Raw genomic sequence first — 25,936 nt, 5'->3', positions numbered from 1 at the left:
ACTGAAGTTATTATACTTGGCCCCAAACAAACAACAGACAAATTATCTAAAGATATAGTTACTCTAGATGGCATTGTCCTGGCCTCCAGCACCACCATGAGGAACCTCGGAGTTATCTTTGATCAGGATTTATCCTTTAACTCCCACATGAAACAAACTTCAAGGACTGCCTTTTTTCACCTACGTAATATTGCAAAAATCAGGCACATCCTGTCTCAAAATGATGCCGAAAAACTAGTGCATGCATTTGTTACTTCTAGTCTGGACTACTGCAATTCCTTATTATCCGGCTGCCTGAATAAGTCCCTTAAGACTCTCCAGTTGATCCAGAATTCTGCGGCACGTGTAATGACAAAAGCTAAGAAAAGAGATCATATCACTCCAATATTAGCTTCTCTGCACTGGCTCCCTGTAAAATTTAGGATAGAATTTAAAATCCTTCTCCTCACCAACAAACCTCTTAATGGTCTGGCACCATCGTATCTTAAAGATCTCATAATACTTAATACTTTATTACCCGACTAGAACACTGCGCTCCCAGGATGCAGGGTTACTTGTGGTTCATAGAGTCTCCAAAAGTAGACTGGGAGCCAGAGCCTTCAGTTATCAAGGTCCTCTCCTGTTGAATCAGGTCCCAGTTTGGGTTCGGGAGGCAGACACCATCGCCACATTTAAGAGTAGGCTTAAGACTTTCCTCTTTGATAAAGCTTATAATTAGGGCTGGCTTGGGTGAGTCCTGAATCCCTTAGTTATGCTGCTATTGGCCTAGACTACCGGGAGACTTCCCATGATGCCCCTCTTTCCTCTCTCCTCCTCTCCCTCTCCATCTGTATGCATTTTTATTCCATTACTGCATGTTACTAACTCGACGTCTCTCTCCCATAGTTTTGTGCTTTCTCGTTTCTCTCCTCTCTCCTTCTGTCGCTTTCAGAAGGTATTTCTGCCTCCGGAGCTGCAGAGTCTGGATCGGCGGTTGTGCGCCACCTGCTGCCCCCGTGTTCCTGCTCGACAACTGCTACTACAGTTGTTGTTATTGGCTCTGTTACTGATGCTGACATTATTCTTCCTATAGCTGTCATTCCTATTATTATTAATTTATTAATAATAACACTATAATTACTATTCTACTATAAAAAATACAATTAAAAATAATTCTACATGGTCATTGCATTGTTCCTCCCTCACCCTATCCCCTTCCCCCAAAGCCCTCCCCTCTCTCTCTCTCTCTCTCTCTCTCTCTCTCTCTCTCTCTCTCTCTCTCAAAACCTAACATGGCAGCGGCAGATGGCCGCCCACCATTGAGTCTGGTTCTGTCCAAGGTTTCTGCCTGTTAAAAGGAAGTTTTTCCTTGCCACTGTCGCCAAATGCTTGCTCATGGTGGGATTTGTTGGGTCTCTGTAATTAATATTATACAGTGTACAGTCTAGACCTGCCCTATAAGAAAAGCGCAATGAGATCAATTCTGTTATGAATCGGCGCTATATAAATAAAATTGAATTTAATTGACATTGAATAATTGACATAAATTATCAACAGGTTTAACCTTCATACCTGCCAGGCTCCAGAATGTTGGATTTTTCATGAAGCACTTTTTAACTTTGGTTTTAAGAAGTGAACTACAAACAAAGTTTTCCAAACTTAGTGTCTTATTTTGGCTGTGATGCTGCTGCTCTCTGGGATTTTCAGTCGGTCACACTGACAACATGACGAGGTGTTGGACTTTGTCTCTGCAGCCAATGGCAGCGTCAGACAGAGGGTATTAAAGTGCTGAGTCAGCGGTTCAGCGGGGACAGGTGGATGTGGGGATAGATGAAGGAGAGTCAGCAGATGACATTAGCCTGCAGACGGACACGTTTACTGACGAACTCCCAAACACCAACAACAAGTAAAACCTGCTGATTTCATTTCTGCAGAGCTGAACTGTCAGCAGCTCTTCAGGTTGAACTCTTCATCTTCAAGTTCTGAAATCTGATTTTCTTCAAACCAACAAAACAATCAGAGGTGTGTGTTCGTGTGTGTTGGGGGGTGTGGGGTGTTATGTTTTCAGACATTTTCTAAAATAATGTTATTGTCATATATCTTGATTCTTGTTTGTATGTTTGGGGCCTGCTGTACTTTTATTTGTAGATACTGACATCTCTGGAAAACTCCTAAAACAAGGGAACGTGAACTGGGAACAAGTGGGATTATTTCACTCCATTGGCTAAATCTTTTGATTTCAGTGCGTTTTCAGTTTTCTTTTCGACAGGAAACCAAACACCCTGAAGAGAGATGAGCCAGCTCCGCTCTTTGTGAGGTTTGTTTGCGATAATAATTCATACTATTGATGAATTGTTGTTTTTCCCCTGACAGATATTTGCTGTGGAGACATGTCAAAGTTTCCATGCAGATGTACGTACTGGTAAATGTTATTACTGTATTTCTGGTAGACATGATTTCTCAGCCTCCTCTGACGTCTCCACCATGTCATTCTCATATTGCTCATATGTTTTACACTAATGTAACTTCAAAATTACAGCTACTAAAACTGACCTCTGATTTAAACAAACGCTTGCAAAATGTTAAAAATAGCAGAAAGGTTTCTTCCTTCTTTCAGTCAAGACAAAGAGCTACAAGAATGGTGAGAAGTGAAAATGTTTCAGGTGGGGGTCAAATGTAGAAAGTGGCTACAGGCCTGTTATAGGAGCCCTTTTTCCTTCCCTGATGGAGTTAAGAGTTTGTTCTGGGACTCACTGAAGAAACATTGTTCTCTACACCCTGTTGTGCAGAGATTTTGCTTTTGCTTTCCTCAGGGCTTTACGATCTGTACAGCATACAACACCCTCTATCCTTAGAACCTCAATTCAGATAAAACAGGAGGGGTCCTGTAATGACAGACAGACATGTACTGTAACAGGTGTTGTCTTTACAGAGTAGACACCTGGACAAGTAGTAGAATTACAATATGAAGAAGCACAATCATAATATAGAAATAAAGTACAAACGTTAAGGTGTGATAAGTTAAATATTAACGGAGATTTTCTTCTGTGTGATTCCCTAAACTTACTGAATCTCTTATCATATCTCTTTAGGTTCAGCTTTCAGCATCAGCATGTAACGATGTAATGTAAAGTAATAACTGAAACTCATATACCGAGAGTACATGTGTGATGATCTGTTGTTGTGGGTGTCAGTCTAATGAATGTTAAGAAAAACTGTAGCTCTAACATGAAAATGAGCTGAGCTTGATTAAATATGTATCTGACACATTGAAATAACAGCTGGAGCCTCCTGACTTGTACACCTTATTGTTCACTAGATACTGGAAGACTGACTCCTGAAACTGATGTAAAGCTGATGGTTTCCCCAGAGAAGACTGCAAACAAGTACTAACAAATGATCTTTGTTCAGTGAAGAAGAAAGCCAAGGTACAGTTTGGCCTTTTGTTTAAGTGACATTAAAGATGGAAAGTAACAGTATGGGGGTGGTGGATGGTCATGTAATGCATCTGACTTTCATGCAGGAGACCAGAGTTCGTGTCCTGTTATACACCTGCAATTACCATTGTCATTCCCACCATCATCTCTCCCGAACCTTAACCAGGTGTGCAGATTTTGTGGAAAAGTGAGAATTTAAAAAAGTTGGCATTGAACATAATCTGGGGTTTTGCAGAATTGTCCAATATCAATGTTCTGTCTGGTCATAGAGTTGTATTTTTTCTTTCAATCAGTGAAAGCGACGGTCAGCGATGGCTAAAAATGAGAAGCTTTAATATTACATAAATGTTTTTGTACATTTCACTTTGCTGCTAAAAATAAATATATTAATATTTGGATTACAGATTGTGCATTTAAGAATGAAATTGTAGTGTGGGTCGCCACAGCAAGCACAATAACTTCTAAAGGGGTTTTGTGCAACTTGAACGCACCTTACGGAAATATATTTTGCTGCTGTGGCAAAGTGAATTAACCATTCAAATCTTTGTCTCTGTTTTCAGGCTGATAAAACTAAAACCCTGGACAAGTTTTTTAGAAGGAAGGGAGAATGGAGAACATCTCCTCGCACAAATATTTCTATCTTGACGGCTTCAACAAACTCGGAGCGCTGAGGCCCGTCCTGTTCATCCCGTTCTCCATCATGTTTGTTGTATCGCTGTCAGCAAACTCCCTGCTGATGTACGTCGTCATTTCACAGAGAAGCCTCCACTCACCGATGTACATCCTCATCGCCTGCATGGCATGTGTGGACCTGAGCCTTCCGCTGTTCATAGTCCCCAACATGCTGCTGAGCTTCTTGTTTGACTGGAGGGGAATCTCTCTGGCCGGCTGCCTGGTTCAGATGTATTTTGTTCACCTGTTAGGAGCTTTCCAGTCTACTCTGCTGCTGTGGATGGCACTGGACCGCTACTTTGCCATCTGCACACCACTTTACTACCATGAACGCATGGCGTTACTGAGAGTCCTCAAATTTGTGATCCCACTTGTGGTCAGAAATGTGTTCGTGGTCTCGCTGGTAGTGACACTGGCAGGATCATTACCATTCTGCTTCAAAAACACGATAGACCACTGTTTCTGTGAGCACATGGCCTTGGTGGAGCTGGCCTGTGGAAGTACCGCCATCAACAGTCTGGTGGGGTTGATCTCAGTTTTCCTCATCCCAGTAGCTGACTTCATCACTATCACTGCCTCCTACATAGTCATATTCAGCTCTGTGCTGAGTTCTGGCAAGTCAGGTGTCAAAGCGCTCCACACCTGCGTCACCCACATCGTGGTCATGACTGTCAGCCTGACCATCGTACTCACAGCTTTCCCTGTATCGTATCAGGAACGGTCTCCCTGCAGCCATTCGGGTTTTCTTCAGCATCATGTACTTGTTCTTTCCGAGCTGTTTCAACCCGATCATTTACGGCATCAGAACCACAGAGATACGACAGCACATCCTGAAGACACTGACGTGTTGTCGTCAACTTGTCCAAACGGTTCCCCATTCTTAAGAGAGTGTTAAAAAATATTTTATATGAAGTATCTCTACTCTATAAAAGCTCATTTATGCCAGGACAAGAAAGAAGATGGTGAGAAGTTAGGAATCACAAAAATAGAATTGGTCAAGATTAGGATAAACTAATTAACATAGTCAAAATTATGAGATTTTGACCTACTACCTTTGACTTCACATCAAACGTGACTTATTTTATAATTGTGATCCTGAGGTGGGTACACTCATCAGTGATACCTGGGCTCATCGAGTGTTTCAGATCTTTTAAAACGCCCTTGCCCAAATAACTCAGGTTTATCAGACCTCAACTTGTGCCCCAGTTAATCCAGAGGCATCTGGACGCTCTTTCAGCGGCTTCCGATGTTTCCTGGTGACTCTCATCTCTGCTGCCATCCTGATGCCCAGCATCTTGAATGCTCCAGTGGCCAGCAAGCTCTCCATCCCTGCCTCTGACACTGCTCTCTCAGCTCCTGACATTCTGCTGTGCATACGTACCATCCTGGTGGTCTGTACCTAATTGATACCTGCCTGTACCTCCTCCTGGACTACATGCCATCTGTCCCTGACATGAGCCTTGTCATAATTTAGGAACTCCCCCCTTCTATGCCTGCAGCCAACACTTCAGGGGTCAGTGAAGTACCAGTACTGCAAAAACTCTCTTTCTCTCATTTGGGAGACCATGAATTCTTCGATCAGGCTGCTAATGTGAAGCTGCAACATGTTCTTTCCAGAGAGACCTATGCTGCTTATGCTGCTACGAGGGAGAACCGGCCACCTGAATCAGTAGCTGCTGATCTTCCTCTCCACCAACTCTACACTTGTCGGTTGGCCTAGTGGTTGAGACACAAACCATAAAACCACAACATTCCCGGTTTGATTTTGGCTTAGGATCTGTGAATGTCATCCCTTCTCTCTCTCCACATCTGTCCCATCTTTATATCTATTGTCATTATCAAGTAAAGGCAAAGTTGCAAATAAAAAAACTCAACTGTGGTACCTGGTAAACTAGAAGAGGCCAGGGGACACGAGGAAGAATGCCATGTTGCCATATCCAAGGCTGGGCATCAGCCACGTTGTCACAACTTTGAAAATGTATATAAATGAACACAACACAGAACAGTGTATCAAAAATCCAAATAAAACCTCTATCCAGCTAGATCCAGATTTCTCATGTGTGACATTTGTTGAAGATCAGTTTAAATTTGAAGGCTGTGAAAATCTTTATATAATTTGTACATAATTAAAAATGGCCAGAAATCTTTTTGGCAAAATCTGGCACGACCCAAACAGAAAGATGTGTTGTGATCCAAGAAATCTGGGAAAACAAAATTTGGCTGCTAGCCTGTGGCTAACACCCTGGGTGCTAACTGACCATAGCAACAACAACCTATAACTCCAGGTCCTACAGCCACAATAATGCAATTCTATTAATTTAAGGGAAATAATTGAATAGTTTGAGGGATTGATTTATTTATTTTAGGGTTTGAATTATGAATGTGTGGGAACAAATTACAAATCTGTACACATAAATTATCAACAGGTTTAACCTTCATACCTGCCAGTCTCCAGAATGTTGGATTTTTCATGAAGCACTTTTTAACTTTGGTTTTAAGAAGTGAACTACAAACAAAGTTTTCCAAACTTAGTGTCTTATTTTGGCTGTGATGCTGCTGCTCCCTGGGATTTTCAGTCGGTCACACTGACAACATGACGAGGTGTTGGACTTTGTCTCTGCAGCCAATGGCAGCGTCAGACAGAGGGTATTAAAGTGCTGAGTCAGCGGTTCAGCGGGGACAGGTGGATGTGGGGACAGATGTGGGGATAGATGAAGGAGAGTCAGCAGATGACATTAGCCTGCAGACGGACACGTTTACTGAAGAACTCCCAAACACCAACAACAAGTAAAACCTGCTGATTTCGTTTCTGCAGAGCTGAACTGTCAGCAGCTCTTCAGGTTGAACTCTTCATCTTCAAGTTCTGAAATCTGATTTTCTTCAAACCAACAAAACAATCAGAGGTGTGTGTTCGTGTGTTGGGGGTGGGGGTGTTATGTTTTCAGACATTTTCTAAAATAATGTTATTGTCATATATCTTGATTCTTGTTTGTATGTTATGGGGCCTGCTGTACTTTTATTTGTAGATACTGACATCTCTGGAAAACTCCTAAAACAAGGGAACGTGAACTGGGAACAAGTGGGATTATTTCACTCCATTGGCTAAATCTTTTGATTTCAGTGCGTTTTCAGTTTTCTTTTCGACTGGAAACCAAACACCCTGAAGAGAGATGAGCCACCTCCGCTCTTTGTGAGGTTTGTTTGCGATAATAATTCATACTATTGATGAATTGTTGTTTTTCCCCTGACAGATATTTGCTGTGGAGACATGTCAAAGTTTCCATGCAGATGTACATACTGGTAAATGTTATTACTGTATTTCTGGTAGACATGATTTCTCAGCCTCCTCTGACGTCTCCACCGTGTCATTCTCATATTGCTCATATGTTTTACACTAATGTAACTTCAAAATTACAGCTACTAAAACTGACCTCTGATTTAAACAAACGCTTGCAAAATGTTAAAAATAGCAGAAAGGTTTCTTCCTTCTTTCAGTCAAGACAAAGAGCTACAGGAATGGTGAGAAGTGAAAATGTTTCAGGTGGGGGTCAAATGTAGAAAGTGGCTACAGGCCTGTTATAGGAGCCCTTTTTCCTTCCCTGATGGAGTTAAGAGTTTGTTCTGGGACTCACTGAAGAAACATTGTTCTCTACACCCTGTTGTGCAGAGATTTTGCTTTTGCTTTCCTCAGGGCTTTACGATCTGTACAGCATACAACACCCTCTATCCTTAGAACCTCAATTCAGATAAAACAGGAGGGGTCCTGTAATGACAGACAGACATGTACTGTAACAGGTGTTGTCTTTACAGAGTAGACACCTGGACAAGTAGTAGAATTACAATATGAAGAAGCACAATCATAATATAGAAATATAGTACAAACGTTTAAGTGTGATAAGTTATATATTAATGGAGATTTTCTGCTGTGTGATTCCCTAAACTTACTGAATCTCTTATCATATCTCTTTAGGTTCAGCTTTCAGCATCAGCATGTAACGATGTAATGTAAAGTAATAACTGAAACTCATATACCGAGAGTACATGTGTGATGATCTGTTGTTGTGGGTGTCAGTCTAATGAATGTTAAGAAAAACTGTAGCTCTAACATGAAAATGAGCTGAGCTTGATTAAATCTGACACATTGAAATAACAGCTGGAGCCTCCTGACTTGTACACCTTATTGTTCACTAGATACTGGAAGACTGACTCCTGAAACTGATGTAAAGCTGATGGTTTCCCCAGAGAAGACTGCAAACAAGTACTAACAAATGATCTTTGTTCAGTGAAGAAGAAAGCCAAGGTACAGTTTGGCCTTTTGTTTAAGTGACATTAAAGATGGAAAGTAACAGTATGGGGGTGGGGGTGGGGGTGGTGGACGGACATGTAATGCATCTGACTTTCATGCAGGAGACCAGAGTTCATGTCCTGTTATACACCTGCAATTACCATTGTCATTCCCACCATCATCTCTCCCGAACCTTAACCAGGTGTGCAGATTTTGTAGAAAAGTGAGAATTTAAAAAAAGTTGGCATTGAACATAATCTGGGGTTTTGCAGAATTGTCCAATATCAATGTTCTGTCTGGTCATAGAGTTGTATTTTTTCTTTCAATCAGTGAAAGCGACGGTCAGCGATGGCTAAAAATGAAAAGCCTTTAATATTACATAAATGTTTTGTACATTTCACTTTGCTGCTAAAAATAAATATATTAATATTTGGATTACAGATTGTGCATTTAAGAATGAAATTGTAGTGTGGGTCGCCACAGCAAGCACAATAACTTCTAAAGGGGTTTTGTGCAACTTGAACGCACCTTACGGAAATATAATTTGCTGCTGTGGCAAAGTGAATTAACCATTCAAATCTTTGTCTCTGTTTTCAGGCTGATAAAACTAAAACCCTGGACAAGTTTTTTAGGAGGAGGGGAGAATGGAGAACATCTCCTCGCACAAATATTTCATTCTTGACGGCTTCAACAAACTCGGAGCACTGAGGCCCGTCCTGTTCATCCCGTTCTCCATCATGTTTGTTGTATCGCTGTCAGCAAACTCCCTGCTGATGTACGTCGTCATTTCACAGAGAAGCCTCCACTCACCGATGTACATCCTCATCGCCTGCATGGCATGTGTGGACCTGAGCCTCCCGCTGTTCTTCGTCCCCAACATGCTGCTGAGCTTCTTGTTTGACTGGAGGGGAATCTCTCTGGCCGGCTGCCTGGTTCAGATGTATTTTGTTCACCTGTTAGGAGCTTTCCAGTCTACTCTGCTGCTGTGGATGGCACTGGACCGCTACTTTGCCATCTGCATACCACTTTACTACCATGAACGCATGGCGTTACCGAGATTCCTCAAATTTGTGATCCCACTTGTGGTCAGAAATGTGTTCGTGGTCTCGCTGGTAGTGACACTGGCAGGATCATTACCATTCTGCTTCAGAAACACGATAGACCACTGTTTCTGTGAGCACATGGCCTTGGTGGAGCTGGCCTGTGGAAGTACCGCCATCAACAGTCTGGTGGGGTTGATCTCAGTTTTCCTCATCCCAGTAGCTGACTTCCTCACTATTACTGCCTCCTACATAGTCATATTCAGCTCTGTGCTGAGTTCAGGCAAGTCAGGTGTCAAAGCGCTCCACACCTGCGTCACCCACATCGTGGTCATGACTGTCAGCCTGACCATCATACTCACAGCTTTCCTGTCGTATCGTATCAGGAACGGTCTCCCTGCAGCCATTCGGGTTTTCTTCAGCATCATGTACTTGTTCTTTCCGAGCTGTTTCAACCCGATCATTTATGGCATCAGAACCACAGAGATACGACAGCACATCCTGAAGACACTGACGTGTTGTCGTCAACTTGTCCAAACGGTTCCCCATTCTTAAGAGAGTGTTAAAAAATATTTTATATGAAGTATCTCTACTCTATAAAAGCTTATTTATGCCAGGACAAGAAAGAAGATGGTGAGAAGTTAGGAATCACAAAAATAGAATTGGTCAAGATTAGGATAAACTAATTAACATAGTCAAAATTATGAGATTTTGACCTACTACCTTTGACTTCACATCAAACGTGACTTATTTTATAATTGTGATCCTGAGGTGGGTACACTCATCAGTGATACCTGGGCTCCTCGAGTGTTTCAGATCTTTTAAAACGCCCTTGCCCAGATAACTCAGGTTTATCAGACCTCAACTTGTGCCCCAGTTAATCCAGAGGCATCTGGACGCTCTTTCAGCGGCTTCCGATGTTTCCTGGTGACTCTCATCTCTGCTGCCATCCTGATGCCCAGCATCTTGAATGCTCCAGTGGCCAGCAAGCTCTCCATCCCTGCCTCTGACACTGCTCTCTCAGCTCCTGACATTCTGCTGTGCATACGTACCATCCTGGTGGTCTGTACCTAATTGATACCTGCCTGTACCTCCTCCTGGACTACATGCCGTCTGTCCCTGACATGAGCCTTGTCATAATGTAGGAACTCCCCCCTGTAGGAACTTCTATGCCTGCAGCCAACACTTTGGGGTCAGTAAAGTACCAGTACTGCAAAAACTCTCTTTCACTCATTTGGGAGACCATGAACTCTTCGATCAGGCTGCTTATGGGAAGCTGTAGTATGTTCCTTCCAGAGAGACCTATGCTGCGTATGCTGCTACGAGGGAGAACCGGCCACCTGAATCAGTAGCTGCTGATCTTCCTCTCTACCAACTCTACACTTGTCGGTTGGCCTAGTGTTTGAGACACAAACCATAAAACCACAACATTCCCGGTTTGATTTTGGCTTAGGATCTGTGCATGTCATCCCTTCTCTCTCTCCACATCTGTCCCATCTTTATATCTATTGTCATTATCAAGTAAAGGCAAAGTTGCAAATAAAAAAACTCAACTGTGGTACCTGGTAAACTAGAAGAGGCCAGGGGACGCGAGGAAGAATGCCATGTTGCCATATCCAAGGCTGGGCATCAGCCACGTTGTCACAACTTTGAAAATGTATACAAATGTACACAATACAGAACAGTGTATCAAAAATCCAAATAAAACCTCTATCCAGCTAGATCCAGATTTCTCATGTGTGACATTTGTTGAAGATCAGTTTAAATTTGAAGGCTGTGAAAATCTTTATATAATTTGTACATAATTAAAAATGGCCAGAAATCTTTTGGCAAAATCTGCTTTGACCCAAACAGAAAGATGTGTTGTGATCCAAGAAATCTGGGAAAACAAAATTTGGCTGCTAGCCTGTGGCTAACACCCTGGGTGCTAACTGACCATAGCAACAACAACCTATAACTCCAGGTCCTACAGCCACAATAATGCAATTCTATTAATTTAAGGGAAATAATTGAATAGTTTGAGGGATTGATTTATTTATTTTAGGGTTTGAATTATGAATGTGTGGGAACAAATTACAAATCTGTACACATAAATTATCAACAGGTTTAACCTTCATACCTGCCAGTCTCCAGAATGTTGGATTTTTCATGAAGCACTTTTTAACTTTGGTTTTAAGAAGTGAACTACAAACAAAGTTTTCCAAACTTAGTGTCTTATTTTGGCTGTGATGCTGCTGCTCCCTGGGATTTTCAGTCGGTCACACTGACAACATGACGAGGTGTTGGACTTTGTCTCTGCAGCCAATGGCAGCGTCAGACAGAGGGTATTAAAGTGCTGAGTCAGCGGTTCAGCGGGGACAGGTGGATGTGGGGACAGATGTGGGGATAGATGAAGGAGAGTCAGCAGATGACATTAGCCTGCAGACGGACACGTTTACTGAAGAACTCCCAAACACCAACAACAAGTAAAACCTGCTGATTTCGTTTCTGCAGAGCTGAACTGTCAGCAGCTCTTCAGGTTGAACTCTTCATCTTCAAGTTCTGAAATCTGATTTTCTTCAAACCAACAAAACAATCAGAGGTGTGTGTTCGTGTGTTGGGGGTGGGGGGGGGTGTTATGTTTTCAGACATTTTCTAAAATAATGTTATTGTCATATATCTTGATTCTTGTTTGTATGTTGCGGGGGCCTGCTGTACTTTTATTTGTAGATACTGACATCTCTGGAAAACTCCTAAAACAAGGGAACGTGAACTGGGAACAAGTGGGATTATTTCACTCCATTGGCTAAATCTTTTGATTTCAGTGCGTTTTCAGTTTTCTTTTCGACTGGAAACCAAACACCCTGAAGAGAGATGAGCCACCTCCGCTCTTTGTGAGGTTTGTTTGCGATAATAATTCATACTATTGATGAATTGTTGTTTTTCCCCTGACAGATATTTGCTGTGGAGACATGTCAAAGTTTCCATGCAGATGTACATACTGGTAAATGTTATTACTGTATTTCTGGTAGACATGATTTCTCAGCCTCCTCTGACGTCTCCACCGTGTCATTCTCATATTGCTCATATGTTTTACACTAATGTAACTTCAAAATTACAGCTACTAAAACTGACCTCTGATTTAAACAAACGCTTGCAAAATGTTAAAAATAGCAGAAAGGTTTCTTCCTTCTTTCAGTCAAGACAAAGAGCTACAAGAATGGTGAGAAGTGAAAATGTTTCAGGTGGGGGTCAAATGTAGAAAGTGGCTACAGGCCTGTTATAGGAGCCCTTTTTCCTTCCCTGATGGAGTTAAGAGTTTGTTCTGGGACTCACTGAAGAAACATTGTTCTCTACACCCTGTTGTGCAGAGATTTTGCTTTTGCTTTCCTCAGGGCTTTACGATCTGTACAGCATACAACACCCTCTATCCTTAGAACCTCAATTCAGATAAAACAGGAGGGGTCCTGTAATGACAGACAGACATGTACTGTAACAGGTGTCGTCTTTACAGAGTAGACACCTGGACAAGTAGTAGAATTACAATATGAAGAAGCACAATCATAATATAGAAATAAAGTACAAACGTTTAAGTGTGATAAGTTAAATATTAATGGAGATTTTCTTCTGTGTGATTCCCTAAACTTACTGAATCTCTTATCATATCTCTTTAGGTTCAGCTTTCAGCATCAGCATGTAACGATGTAATGTAAAGTAATAACTGAAACTCATATACCGAGAGTACATGTGTGATGATCTGTTGTTGTGGGTGTCAGTCTAATGAATGTTAAGAAAAACTGTAGCTCTAACATGAAAATGAGCTGAGCTTGATTAAATATGTATCTGACACATTGAAATAACAGCTGGAGCCTCCTGACTTGTACACCTTATTGTTCACTAGATACTGGAAGACTGACTCCTGAAACTGATGTAAAGCTGATGGTTTCCCCAGAGAAGACTGCAAACAAGTACTAACAAATGATCTTTGTTCAGTGAAGAAGAAAGCCAAGGTACAGTTTGGCCTTTTGTTTAAGTGACATTAAAGATGGAAAGTAACAGTATGGGGGGGTGGTGGATGGTGGACGGACATGTAATGCATCTGACTTTCATGCAGGAGACCAGAGTTCATGTCCTGTTATACACCTGCAATTACCATTGTCATTCCCACCATCATCTCTCCCGAACCTTAACCAGGTGTGCAGATTTTGTGGAAAAGTGAGAATTTAAAAGTTGGCATTGAACATAATCTGGGGTTTTGCAGAATTGTCCAATATCAATGTTCTGTCTGGTCATAGAGTTGTATTTTTCTTTCAATCAGTGAAAGCGACGGTCAGCGATGGCTAAAAATGAGAAGCTTTAATATTACATAAATGTTTTGTACATTTCACTTTGCTGCTAAAAATAAATATATTAATATTTGGATTACAGATTGTGCATTTAAGAATGAAATTGTAGTGTGGGTCGCCACAGCAAGCACAATAACTTCTAAAGGGTTTTTTGTGCAACTTGAACGCACCTTACGGAAATATATTTTGCTGCTGTGGCAAAGTGAATTAACCATTCAAATCTTTGTCTCTGTTTTCAGGCTGATAAAACTAAAACCCTGGACAAGTTTTTTAGAAGGAAGGGAGAATGGAGAACATCTCCTCGCACAAATATTTCTATCTTGACGGCTTCAACAAACTCGGAGCGCTGAGGCCCGTCCTGTTCATCCCGTTCTCCATCATGTTTGTTGTATCGCTGTCAGCAAACTCCCTGCTGATGTACGTCGTCATTTCACAGAGAAGCCTCCACTCACCGATGTACATCCTCATCGCCTGCATGGCATGTGTGGACCTGAGCCTTCCGCTGTTCATAGTCCCCAACATGCTGCTGAGCTTCTTGTTTGACTGGAGGGAATCTCTCTGGCCGGCTGCCTGGTTCAGATGTATTTTGTTCACCTGTTAGGAGCTTTCCAGTCTACTCTGCTGCTGTGGATGGCACTGGACCGCTACTTTGCCATCTGCACACCACTTTACTACCATGAACGCATGGCGTTACTGAGAGTCCTCAAATTTGTGATCCCACTTGTGGTCAGAAATGTGTTCGTGGTCTCGCTGGTAGTGACACTGGCAGGATCATTACCATTCTGCTTCAAAAACACGATAGACCACTGTTTCTGTGAGCACATGGCCTTGGTGGAGCTGGCCTGTGGAAGTACCGCCATCAACAGTCTGGTGGGGTTGATCTCAGTTTTCCTCATCCCAGTAGCTGACTTCATCACTATCACTGCCTCCTACATAGTCATATTCAGCTCTGTGCTGAGTTCTGGCAAGTCAGGTGTCAAAGCGCTCCACACCTGCGTCACCCACATCGTGGTCATGACTGTCAGCCTGACCATCGTACTCACAGCTTTCCTGTCGTATCGTATCAGGAACGGTCTCCCTGCAGCCATTCGGGTTTTCTTCAGCATCATGTACTTGTTCTTTCCGAGCTGTTTCAACCCGATCATTTACGGCATCAGAACCACAGAGATACGACAGCACATCCTGAAGACACTGACGTGTTGTCGTCAACTTGTCCAAACGGTTCCCCATTCTTAAGAGAGTGTTAAAAAATATTTTATATGAAGTATCTCTACTCTATAAAAGCTCATTTATGCCAGGACAAGAAAGAAGATGGTGAGAAGTTAGGAATCACAAAAATAGAATTGGTCAAGATTAGGATAAACTAATTAACATAGTCAAAATTATGAGATTTTGACCTACTACCTTTGACTTCACATCAAACGTGACTTATTTTATAATTGTGATCCTGAGGTGGGTACACTCATCAGTGATACCTGGGCTCATCGAGTGTTTCAGATCTTTTAAAACGCCCTTGCCCAAATAACTCAGGTTTATCAGACCTCAACTTGTGCCCCAGTTAATCCAGAGGCATCTGGACGCTCTTTCAGCGGCTTCCGATGTTTCCTGGTGACTCTCATCTCTGCTGCCATCCTGATGCCCAGCATCTTGAATGCTCCAGTGGCCAGCAAGCTCTCCATCCCTGCCTCTGACACTGCTCTCTCAGCTCCTGACATTCTGCTGTGCATACGTACCATCCTGGTGGTCTGTACCTAATTGATACCTGCCTGTACCTCCTCCTGGACTACATGCCATCTGTCCCTGACATGAGCCTTGTCATAATTTAGGAACTCCCCTTCTATGCCTGCAGCCAACACTTCAGGGGTCAGTAAAGTACCAGTACTGCAAAAACTCTCTTTCTCTCATTTGGGAGACCATGAACTCTTCGATCAGGCTGCTAATGTGAAGCTGCAACATGTTCTTTCCAGAGAGACCTATGCTGCTTATGCTGCTACGAGGGAGAACCGGCCACCTGAATCAGTAGCTGCTGATCTTCCTCTCCACCAACTCTACACTTGTCGGTTGGCCTAGTGGTTTGAGACACAAACCATAAAACCACAACATTCCCGGTTTGATTTTGGCTTAGGATCTGTGAATGTCATCCCTTCTCTCTCTCCACATCTGTCCCATCTTTATATCTATTGTCATTATCAAGTAAAGGCAAAGTTGCAAATAAAAAAACTCAACTGTGGTACCTGGTAAACTAGAAGAGGCCAGGGGACGCGAGGAAGAATGCCATGTTGCCATATCCAAGGCTGGGCATCAGCCACGTTGTCACAACTTTGAAAATGTATACAAATGTACACAATACAGAACAGTGTATCAAAAATCCAAATAAAACCTCTATCCAGCTAGATCCAGATTTCTCATGTGTGACATTTGTTGAAGATCAGTTTAAATTTGAAGGCTGTGAAAATCTTTATATAATTTGTACATAATTAAAAATGGCCAGAAATCTTTTTGGCAAAATCTGGCACGACCCAAACAGAAAGATGTGTTGTGATCCAAGAAATCTGGGAAAACAAAATTTGGCTGCTAGCCTGTGGCTAACACCCTGGGTGCTAACTGACCATAGCAACAACAACCTATAACTCCAGGTCCTACAGCCACAATAATGCAATTCTATTAATTTAAGGAAATAATTGAATAGTTTGAGGGATTGATTTATTTATTTTAGGGTTTGAATTATGAATGTGTGGGAACAAATTACAAATCTGTACACATAAATTATCAACAGGTTTAACCTTCATACCTGCCAGTCTCCAGAATGTTGGATTTTTCATGAAGCACTTTTTAACTTTGGTTTTAAGAAGTGAACTACAAACAAAGTTTTCCAAACTTAGTGTCTTATTTTGGCTGTGATGCTGCTGCTCCCTGGGATTTTCAGTCGGTCACACTGACAACATGACGAGGTGTTGGACTTTGTCTCTGCAGCCAATGGCAGCGTCAGACAGAGGGTATTAAAGTGCTGAGTCAGCGGTTCAGCGGGGACAGGTGGATGTGGGGACAGATGTGGGGATAGATGAAGGAGAGTCAGCAGATGACATTAGCCTGCAGACGGACACGTTTACTGAAGAACTCCCAAACACCAACAACAAGTAAAACCTGCTGATTTCGTTTCTGCAGAGCTGAACTGTCAGCAGCTCTTCCGGTTGAACTCTTCATCTTCAAGTTCTGAAATCTGATTTTCTTCAAACCAACAAAACAAACAGAGGTGTGTGTTCGTGTGTTGGGGGTGGGGGGGGGTGTTATGTTTTCAGACATTTTCTAAAATAATGTTATTGTCATATATCTTGATTCTTGTTTGTATGTTATGGGGCCTGCTGTACTTTTATTTGTAGATACTGACATCTCTGGAAAACTCCTAAAACAAGGGAACGTGAACTGGGAACAAGTGGGATTATTTCACTCCATTGGCTAAATCTTTTGATTTCAGTGCGTTTTCAGTTTTCTTTTCGACTGGAAACCAAACACCCTGAAGAGAGATGAGCCACCTCCGCTCTTTGTGAGGTTTGTTTGCGATAATAATTCATACTATTGATGAATTGTTGTTTTTCCCTGACAGATATTTGCTGTGGAGACATGTCAAAGTTTCCATGCAGATGTACATACTGGTAAATGTTATTACTGTATTTCTGGTAGACATGATTTCTCAGCCTCCTCTGACGTCTCCACCGTGTCATTCTCATATTGCTCATATGTTTTACACTAATGTAACTTCAAAATTACAGCTACTAAAACTGACCTCTGATTTAAACAAACGCTTGCAAAATGTTAAAAATAGCAGAAAGGTTTCTTCCTTCTTTCAGTCAAGACAAAGAGCTACAAGAATGGTGAGAAGTGAAAATGTTTCAGGTGGGGGTCAAATGTAGAAAGTGGCTACAGGCCTGTTATAGGAGCCCTTTTTCCTTCCCTGATGGAGTTAAGAGTTTGTTCTGGGACTCACTGAAGAAACATTGTTCTCTACACCCTGTTGTGCAGAGATTTTGCTTTTGCTTTCCTCAGGGCTTTACAATCTGTACAGCATACAACACCCTCTATCCTTAGAACCTCAATTCAGATAAAACAGGAGGGGTCCTGTAATGACAGACAGACATGTACTGTAACAGGTGTCGTCTTTACAGAGTAGACACCTGGACAAGTAGTAGAATTACAATATGAAGAAGCACAATCATAATATAGAAATAAAGTACAAACGTTTAAGTGTGATAAGTTATATATTAATGGAGATTTTCTGCTGTGTGATTCCCTAAACTTCTGCTGTGGATGGCACTGGACGCTACTTCTGCCATCTGCATACCACTTTACCACCATGAGCAGCATGGCGTTGCAAATTCCTCAAATTTGTGATCCCACTTGTGGTCAGAAATGTGTTCGTGTCTCGCTGGTAGTGACACTGGCAGGATCATTACCATTCTGCTTCCAAGTACGATAGACCACTGTTTCTGTGAGCACACTTCAGCCCAATTGGGCTGGCCTGTGGAAATGCCGCCATCAACAGTCTGGTGGGGTTGATCTCGAGTTTCCTCATCCCAGTAGCTGACTTCCTCACTATTGCACTGCCTCCCTACATAGTCATATTCAGCTCTGTGCTGAGTTCAGGCAAGTCCCAGGTGTCAAGCGCTCCCGCACCTCGTCACCCACGCCGATGGTCATGACTGTCAACCTGACCATCATACTCACAGCTTTCCTGTCGTGTCGTATCGAGCGGTCTCCCTGCAACAGCGTTCGGGTTTCTTCAGCATCGTATGTACTTGTTCTTTCCGAGCTGTTTTCAACCCGATCATTTGTAACATCAGAACCACAGAAGTCACGACAGCACATCCTGAAGACACTGACGTGTTATGCGTCAACTTGTCCAAACGGTTCCCCATTCTTAAGAGAGTGTTAAAAAATATTTTATATGAAATATCTCTACTCTATAAAAAGCTTATTTATGCCAGGACAAGAAAGAAGATATGGTGAGAAGTTAGGAATCACAAAAAATAGAATTGAGTCAAGATTAGGATAAACTAATAGTGCATAGTCAAAATTGCCAGAGATTTTTGACCTACTATAACCCTGACTTCACATCAAGCGTGACTTACATTTTATAATTGTGATCCTGAGGTGGAATACACTCATCAGTGATACCTGGGCTCCTCAGTGTTTCAGATCTTTTAAAACGCACTTGCCCAGATAACTCAGGTTTATCAGACCTCAACCATTGCCCCAGAGTTAATCCAGAGGCATCTGGACGCTCTTTCATGGCTTCCGATGTTTCCTGGTGACTCCTCATCTCTGCTATGCCATCCTGGTACCCAGCATCTTGGAATGCTCCAGTGGCCAACAAGCTCTCCCATCCCCTACCCCTCTGACACTGCTCTCTCAGCTCCACTGACATTCTGCTGTGCACTCACGTACCACCATCCTAGGTGGTCTGTACCTAATTGATACCTGCCTGTACCTCACCTCCTGGACTACACATGCCGTCTGTCCAAAACATGAGCCTTGTCATAATGTAGGAACTCCCCCTGTAGAGACTTCTATGCACTGCAGCCAACACTTTGGGGTCAGTAAAGTACCCAGTACTGCCAAAACTCCCTCTTTCACTCATTTGGGAGATGCCATGAACTCTTCGATCCAGATGCTGCTTGTGAGAGCCTGTAGTATATTTCCCTCTTCAGAGAGACCTATGCTGCATTGTATGCCTGCTGAGAGGAGAACCGGCCACCTGAATCAGTAGCTGCTGATCTTCCTCTCTACCAACTCTATGTACTTGTCAGATTTGGCCTAGTGTTTTAAGAGACACAAACCATAAAACCACAACATTCCCGGTTTGATTTTAGCTTAGGATCTGTGCATAGTCATGGCCCTTCTCTCTCTCACATCTGTCCCATCTTTATATCTATTGTCATTATCAAGTAAAGGCAGAATTTTCAAATAAAAAGCTCAACTGTGGTACCATAATTGCCAAACTAGAAAGTGGGGGCGCGAGGAAAAATATGCCATGTTGCCATATCCAAGGCTAGGCATCAACCGTTGTCTAACTTTGAAAATGTATACAAATGTACCACAATACAGAACAGTGTATCAAAAATCCAAATAAAACCTTACTCATCAGCTAGATCCAGATTTTCTCATATTGAGCATTTGTTGAAGATCAGTTTAGAATTTGAAAACTATGAAAATCTTTATATAATTTATTACATAATTAAGTAATGGCCAGAAATCTTTTGGCAATCTGCTTGCACGACAAGCAGAAAGATATGTGTTGGAGTCCAAGAAATCTGGGAAAAACAAAAATTTGGCTGCAACACAGCCTGTGGCTAACACCCTGGAGTGCTAACTGACCATAGCAACAACAACCTATAACTCCAGGGTCCTACAGCCACAATAATGCAATTCTATTAATTTAAAAGGAAATAATTGAATAGTTTGAGGGATTGAGATTTATTTATTTAGGGTTTGAATTATGAATGTGTGGGAACAAATTACAAATCTGTACACATAAATTATCAACAGGTTTTAACCTTCCATACCTGCCAGTCTCAGAATGTTGGATTTTCATGAAGCACTTACTTTTGCTTTGGTTTTTAGAAGTGAACTACAAACAAAGTTTTCCAAACTTAGTGTCTTATTTTGGCTGTGATGCTGCTGCTCCTGGGATTTTCAGTCGGTCACTTTTGACAACATGGCCCGAGTGTTGGACTTTGTCTCTGCAGCCAATGGCAGCGTCAGACAGAGGTATTAGAAGTGCACAGTCAGTGATTCAAGCGAGGACGGAAGGTGGATGTGGGGACAGATGTAGAGATGAATGAAGAGAGAGTCAGCAGATGACATTAGCCTGCCCAGGCGGACATCTCTTATCATATCTCTTTAGGTTCAGCTTTCAGCATCAGCATGTAACGATGTAATGTAAAGTAATAACTGAAACTCATATACCGAGAGTACATGTGTGATGATCTGTTGTTGTGGGTGTCAGTCTAATGAATGTTAAGAAAAACTGTAGCTCTAACATGAAAATGAGCTGAGCTTGATTAAATCTGACACATTGAAATAACAGCTGGAGCCTCCTGACTTGTACACCTTATTGTTCACTAGATACTGGAAGACTGACTCCTGAAACTGATGTAAAGCTGATGGTTTCCCCAGAGAAGACTGCAAACAAGTACTAACAAATGATCTTTGTTCAGTGAAGAAGAAAGCCAAGGTACAGTTTGGCCTTTTGTTTAAGTGACATTAAAGATGCAAAGTAACAGTATGGGGGTGGTGGTGGGGGTTTTGGAGGGACATGTAATGCATCTGACTTTCATGCAGGAGACCAGAGTTCATGTCCTCTTATACACCTGCAATTACCATTGTCATTCTCACCATCATCTCTCCCGAACCTTAACCAGGTGTGCAGATTTTGTAGAAAAGTGAGAATTTTGCAGAATTGTCCAATATCAATGTTCTGTCTGGTCATAGAGTTGTATTTTTCCTTTCAATCAGTGAATGCAACGGTCAGCGATGTCTAAAAATGAGAAGCCTTTAATATTACATAAATGTTTTGTACATTTCACTTTGCTGCTAAAAATAGCGCAAGGACAGATAGAAGATTCAATAGAAACTTGTTAATGTTGGAGGTTAGCCAACCTCAAACTAGATCCCAACTTTAACCCACAATCAGAACCCAACCTGAGTTGTTAGGTAGTCTCAGTGGTATCAGTATGAACAGCAGTCACTGAGTCCTGTTAGGAGAGATAGAGAGCTGCGTGTGTATCTGTCGTTCCAGCTGTGTGTGAGACAGATTCTGGAACATTTTCCCGTCAGTGTCAATCAACTAAAAGTTACATTTTATTTACGTTGGATTGATGAAGCCCAGGTGTCCTCACAACGCTGTACATTTACATATTATGTGTATGTTGCAACAGAACTGTGGGTGCAGTAGGCATGATACTGTATTTAAAGAGCCTAAGCCTTTATTTGAATTATATTTTATAATTGTGTTAATAATCATGGGGTGAAATGATTTAAAGAAGCAACTGTACTGAGGTATAAATTCACTGCGTACCAGAACCCAGAAGAGGTCTCCCAGTCCATAGTCTGGTTCATAAATAACTTCGGTGTAGCAGGCTCTATTATTGCGGTTTAAGTTTTGTTAGTAGGGCTGCGCTTTTGTTAATATTTGGATTACAGATTGTGCATTTAAGAATGAAATTGTAGTGTGGGTCGCCACAGCAAGCACAATAACTTCTAAAGTGGTTTTGTGCAACTAGAACGCACCTTACGGAAATATATTTTGCTGCTGTGGCAAAGTGAATTAACCATTCAAATCTTTGTCTCTGTTTTCAGGCTGATAAAACTAAAACCCTGGACAAGTTTTTTAGGAGGAGGGGAGAATGGAGAACATCTCCTCGCACAAATATTTCATTCTTGACGGCTTCGACAAACTCGGAGCACTGAGGCCCGTCCTGTTCATCCCGTTCTCCATCATGTTTGTTGTATCGCTGTCAGCAAACTCCCTGCTGATGTACGTCGTCATTTCACAGAGAAGCCTCCACTCACCGATGTACATCCTCATCGCCTGCATGGCATGTGTGGACCTGAGCCTCCCGCTGTTCATAGTCCCCAACATGCTGCTGAGCTTCTTGTTTGACTGGAGGGGAATCTCTCTGAGCGGCTGCCTGGTTCAGATTTACTTTGTTCACCTGTTTGGAGCTTTCCAGTCTTCTCTGCTGCTGTGGATGTCACTGGACCGCTACTTTGCCATCTGCACGCCACTTTACTACCATGAACACATGGCGTTACCGAGAGTCCTCAAATTTGTGATCCCATTTGTGATCAGAAATGTAGTCATGGTTTCGCTGGTAGTGGCACTGGCAGGATCATTACCATTCTGCTTCAAAAACACGATAGACCACTGTTTCTGTGAGCACATGGCCTTGGTGGAGCTGGCCTGTGGAAGTACCGCCATCAACAGTCTGGTGGGGTTGATCTCGGTTTTCCTCATCCCAGTAGCTGACTTCATCACTATCACTGCCTCCTACATAGTCATATTCAGCTCTGTGCTGAGTTCTGGCAAGTCAGGTGTCAAAGCGCTCCACACCTGCGTCACCCACATCGTGGTCATACTTGTCAGCCTGACCATCGTACTCACAGCTTTCCTGTCGTATCGGATCAGGAACAGTCTCCCTGCAGCCATTCGGGTTTTCTTCAGCATCATGTACTTGTTCTTTCCGAGCTGTTTCAACCCGATCATTTACGGCATCAGAACCACAGAGATACGACAGCACATCCTGAAGATACTGACGTGTTGTCGTTTTTCCAGACTTTGAATTATTCTTAAGAAACTGTCTTTGTAAAGTTTCTGAGATGTAAAATGTCTATCCTATGGAAGCCCTCTTTCCGCCAGGAAAAGAAAAAAATAGATGAAAAGTTAGGAATGACAACAATTAAAATACTCATGGTTAGTAAACATTATATATATTAAATTAACATTTTGACTTTTTAAGACAAAATTACAAGATCAAAATTCTAAATTCTGAACTTGTCACATACTTAGATTAGATAGTAAATCAAAATTATGAGATAGATCAAAATTGGTAATTGACTTAGTAAGACACAATTAAGTAAATTGTGATTCAAACTTATGAGACATTAAGTAAAAATTTTAAGACAATATGTCAAAATGTTAACATATTAACTTAAAAGTAATCAAACATTTGATTTTTAAATCTTTTTAAGTCAAATTAATCGGATAGATGATAAGTCAAAATTATGAGATACTAAGTCAAAGTTTTGACTTTGTAATTGAAAATTATGAGATGAGTCAAAATTATAAAATTATGTGAGTGTAAAGGCTTTAATTTATGAAATAGTAAGCGAGCATTAGAAGAGTTAATCAAAATGTTGACCATCTAAGTCAAAATTAAGTCATACATTTGAGATTAAATCAAATTTATAAGTCAAAATTGTGATTCATATATTTTACAACATTAATGCTGATATGCAAGCTATAACAATATTGTATAATATTTTATGTCACAGAAATCCATCCACCCAACTGGGTGGTGGATTCAAACCCATGACCTTTGTGTTGTGAGCCGACTGTGACCACTTCACCAAATATGAATTTTCTTGTATGTGCATGTATTTAAAATTGTATGCTGGCTTCGTAATTTAGATTTAAATTAATAAATTGATGTAATGAATGTGATTACTTTTGCACACTTTATATTTAAATCCTTATGCTTCATAAAAAAAAATATTTCCTTCACCTCTGTTACAAAAAACTTAGATAATAAAACATTTTATTTTCAAATATGTTCTAAATCAAACTATGTATTATGTTTCAATATCCCTGTGGGCTCGATACTGTGTTTTTGTAATTCATATTGTACATATCTTTATTAAATAATGTATAGCCATATTTCCATAACACATATAAAACTCATATAAAATATATTTTCTGGGTTGAATAGGTATTTATAGCTATATTTTGCACAGTACATGTAAATGTTCAATTGACGTGTTAGAAATACTCGTAAAGTGTACAAATGCTTTCATAAATATTATTATATATGTACAGTTTATGTATAAAACAAATACTTCTGATACAAATTAGCACATAGTTTGTAATATATATCAAAAACAGATATTTGATCAAAATGTCTATGTATAGGTATTTTTCCATATATGTAAGCATATAGTCCATTTTTTTAATAGACAGTGGTGTGAAAAAGTATTTGCCCCCTTCCTGATTTCTTATTTTTTTGCATGTTTGTCACACTTAAATGTTTCAGATCATCAAACAAATTTAAATATTAGTCAAAGATAACACAAATAAACACAAAATGCAGTTTTTAAATGAAGGTTGTTATTATTAAGGGGAAACAAAATCCAAACCTACATGGCCCTGTGTGAAAAATGAATTGCCCCACCTGTTAAAACATAACTTAACTGTGGTTTATCACACCTGAGTTCAATTTCTCTAGCCACACCCAGGCCTGATTACTGCCACACCTGTTCTCAATCAAGAAATCACTTAAATAGGACCTGCCTGACAAAGTGAAGTAGACCAAAACATCTTCAAAAGCTAGACGTCATGCCGAGATCCAAAGAAATTCAGGAACAAATGAGAAAGAAAGTCATTGAGATCTATCAGACTGGAAAAGGTTATAAAGCCATTTCTAAAGCTTTGAGACTCCAACAAACCACAGTGAGAATCATTATCCACAAATGGTGAAAACATGGAACAGTGGTGAACCTTCCCAGGAGTGGCCGGCTGACCAAAAGAGCGCAGCAACGACTCATCCAAGAGGTCACAAAAGACCCCACAACAACATCCAAAAAACTGCAGACCTCACTTGCCTCTGGTCAGTTCAGTCGGTTCATGACTCCACCATAAGAAAGAGACTAGGCCTGCATGGCAGAGTTCCAAGACGAAAACCACTGCTGAGCAAAAAGAACATTAAGGCTCATCTCATTTTTGCCAGAAAACATCTTGATGATTCCCAAGACTTTTGGGAAAATACTCTGTGGACTGATGAGACAAAAGCGGAACTTTTTGGAAGGTGTGTGTCCCGTTACATCTGGCGTAGAAGTAACACCGCATTTCAGAAAAAGAACATCATACCAACAGTAAAATATGGTGGTGGTAGTGTGATGGTCTGGGGCTGTTTTGCTGCTTCAGGACCTGGAAGACTTGCTGTGATAAATGGAACCGTGAATTCTGCTGTCTACCAAAAACTCCTGAAGGAGAACGTCCGGCCATCTGTTCGTGACGTCAAGCTGAAGCGAACTTGGGTTCTGCAGCAGGACAATGATCCAAAACACACCAGCTAGTCCACCTCTGAATGGCTGAAGAAGACCAAAATGAAGACTTTGGAGTGGCCTAGTCAAAGTCCTGACCTGAATCCTATTGAGATGCTGTGGCATGACCTTAAAAAGGCAATTCATGCTTGAAAAACCCTCCAATGTGGCTGAATTACAACAATTCTGCAAAGATGAGTGGGCCAAAACTCCTCCACAGCGCTGTAAAAGACTCATTGCAAGTTATCGCAAGCACTTGATTGCAGTTGTTGCTGCTAAAGGTGGCCCAACCAGTTATTAGGTTTAGGGGGCAATCACTTTTTCACACAGGGCCGTGTAGGTTTGGATTTTGTTTTCCCTTAGTAATAACAACCTTCATTTAAA

The 25,936-nt window shown here is 41.3% G+C and overlaps 3 protein-coding genes across 19 annotated transcripts; all 3 read left to right on the top strand.

Annotated features, from left to right (window-relative positions):
• The first annotated feature begins 1,553 nt into the window (after window positions 1-1,553).
• Window positions 1,554-11,136, top strand: LOC122878928 (olfactory receptor 52N2-like). 17 transcript variants are annotated; one of them, XR_006378582.1, is made up of 7 exons: window positions 1,554-2,001; window positions 2,353-2,391; window positions 3,299-3,407; window positions 3,503-3,582; window positions 3,977-6,991; window positions 7,115-8,388; window positions 8,496-8,963. XR_006378582.1 is itself a non-coding variant. In XM_044202458.1 (4 exons), the coding sequence occupies exon 4, from the start codon at window positions 9,018-9,020 to the stop codon at window positions 9,966-9,968; it is 951 nt and encodes a 316-aa protein (XP_044058393.1). In that variant the 5' UTR covers window positions 1,555-1,793; window positions 6,772-6,991; window positions 7,115-8,388; window positions 8,971-9,017; the 3' UTR covers window positions 9,969-11,136. The 17 variants fall into 17 exon arrangements, 1 of the variants encoding a protein (XP_044058393.1); XR_006378581.1 differs by lacking the exon at window positions 2,353-2,391 and adding an exon at window positions 2,234-2,296; XR_006378577.1 differs by lacking the exon at window positions 2,353-2,391 and adding an exon at window positions 2,223-2,296.
• An 864-nt stretch (window positions 11,137-12,000) lies between these two features.
• On the top strand, window positions 12,001-15,566 carry LOC122878929 (olfactory receptor 52K1-like). Its single transcript, XM_044202459.1, is given in 4 exon segments — window positions 12,001-12,396; window positions 13,294-13,402; window positions 13,978-14,280; window positions 14,283-15,566. Coding segments are annotated over 2 exon segments (948 nt in total). The 5' UTR covers window positions 12,001-12,396; window positions 13,294-13,402; window positions 13,978-14,024; the 3' UTR covers window positions 14,975-15,566.
• LOC122878931 (olfactory receptor 52K1-like) lies at window positions 13,022-24,485 on the top strand. The gene is made up of 3 exons (XM_044202468.1): window positions 13,022-13,066; window positions 20,640-20,969; window positions 22,094-24,485. The coding sequence occupies exon 3, from the start codon at window positions 22,141-22,143 to the stop codon at window positions 23,074-23,076; it is 936 nt and encodes a 311-aa protein (XP_044058403.1). The 5' UTR covers window positions 13,022-13,066; window positions 20,640-20,969; window positions 22,094-22,140; the 3' UTR covers window positions 23,077-24,485.
• The last annotated feature ends 1,451 nt before the right edge of the window (window positions 24,486-25,936 follow it).

This window comes from Siniperca chuatsi, linkage group LG7, assembly GCF_020085105.1.
Source record: "Siniperca chuatsi isolate FFG_IHB_CAS linkage group LG7, ASM2008510v1, whole genome shotgun sequence".
NCBI lineage: Eukaryota > Metazoa > Chordata > Actinopteri > Centrarchiformes > Sinipercidae > Siniperca > Siniperca chuatsi.
Note: the sequence above shows the minus strand (reverse complement) of the source record. Positions and strands in the feature narration are given on the sequence as shown.

Excerpts from the sequence above, each read along its gene's own strand:
- LOC122878928 (XM_044202458.1), top strand. The coding sequence starts at position 9,018 with ATGGAGAACATCTCCTCGCACAAATATTTCATTCTTGACGGCTTCAAC.
- LOC122878931 (XM_044202468.1), top strand. The coding sequence starts at position 22,141 with ATGGAGAACATCTCCTCGCACAAATATTTCATTCTTGACGGCTTCGAC.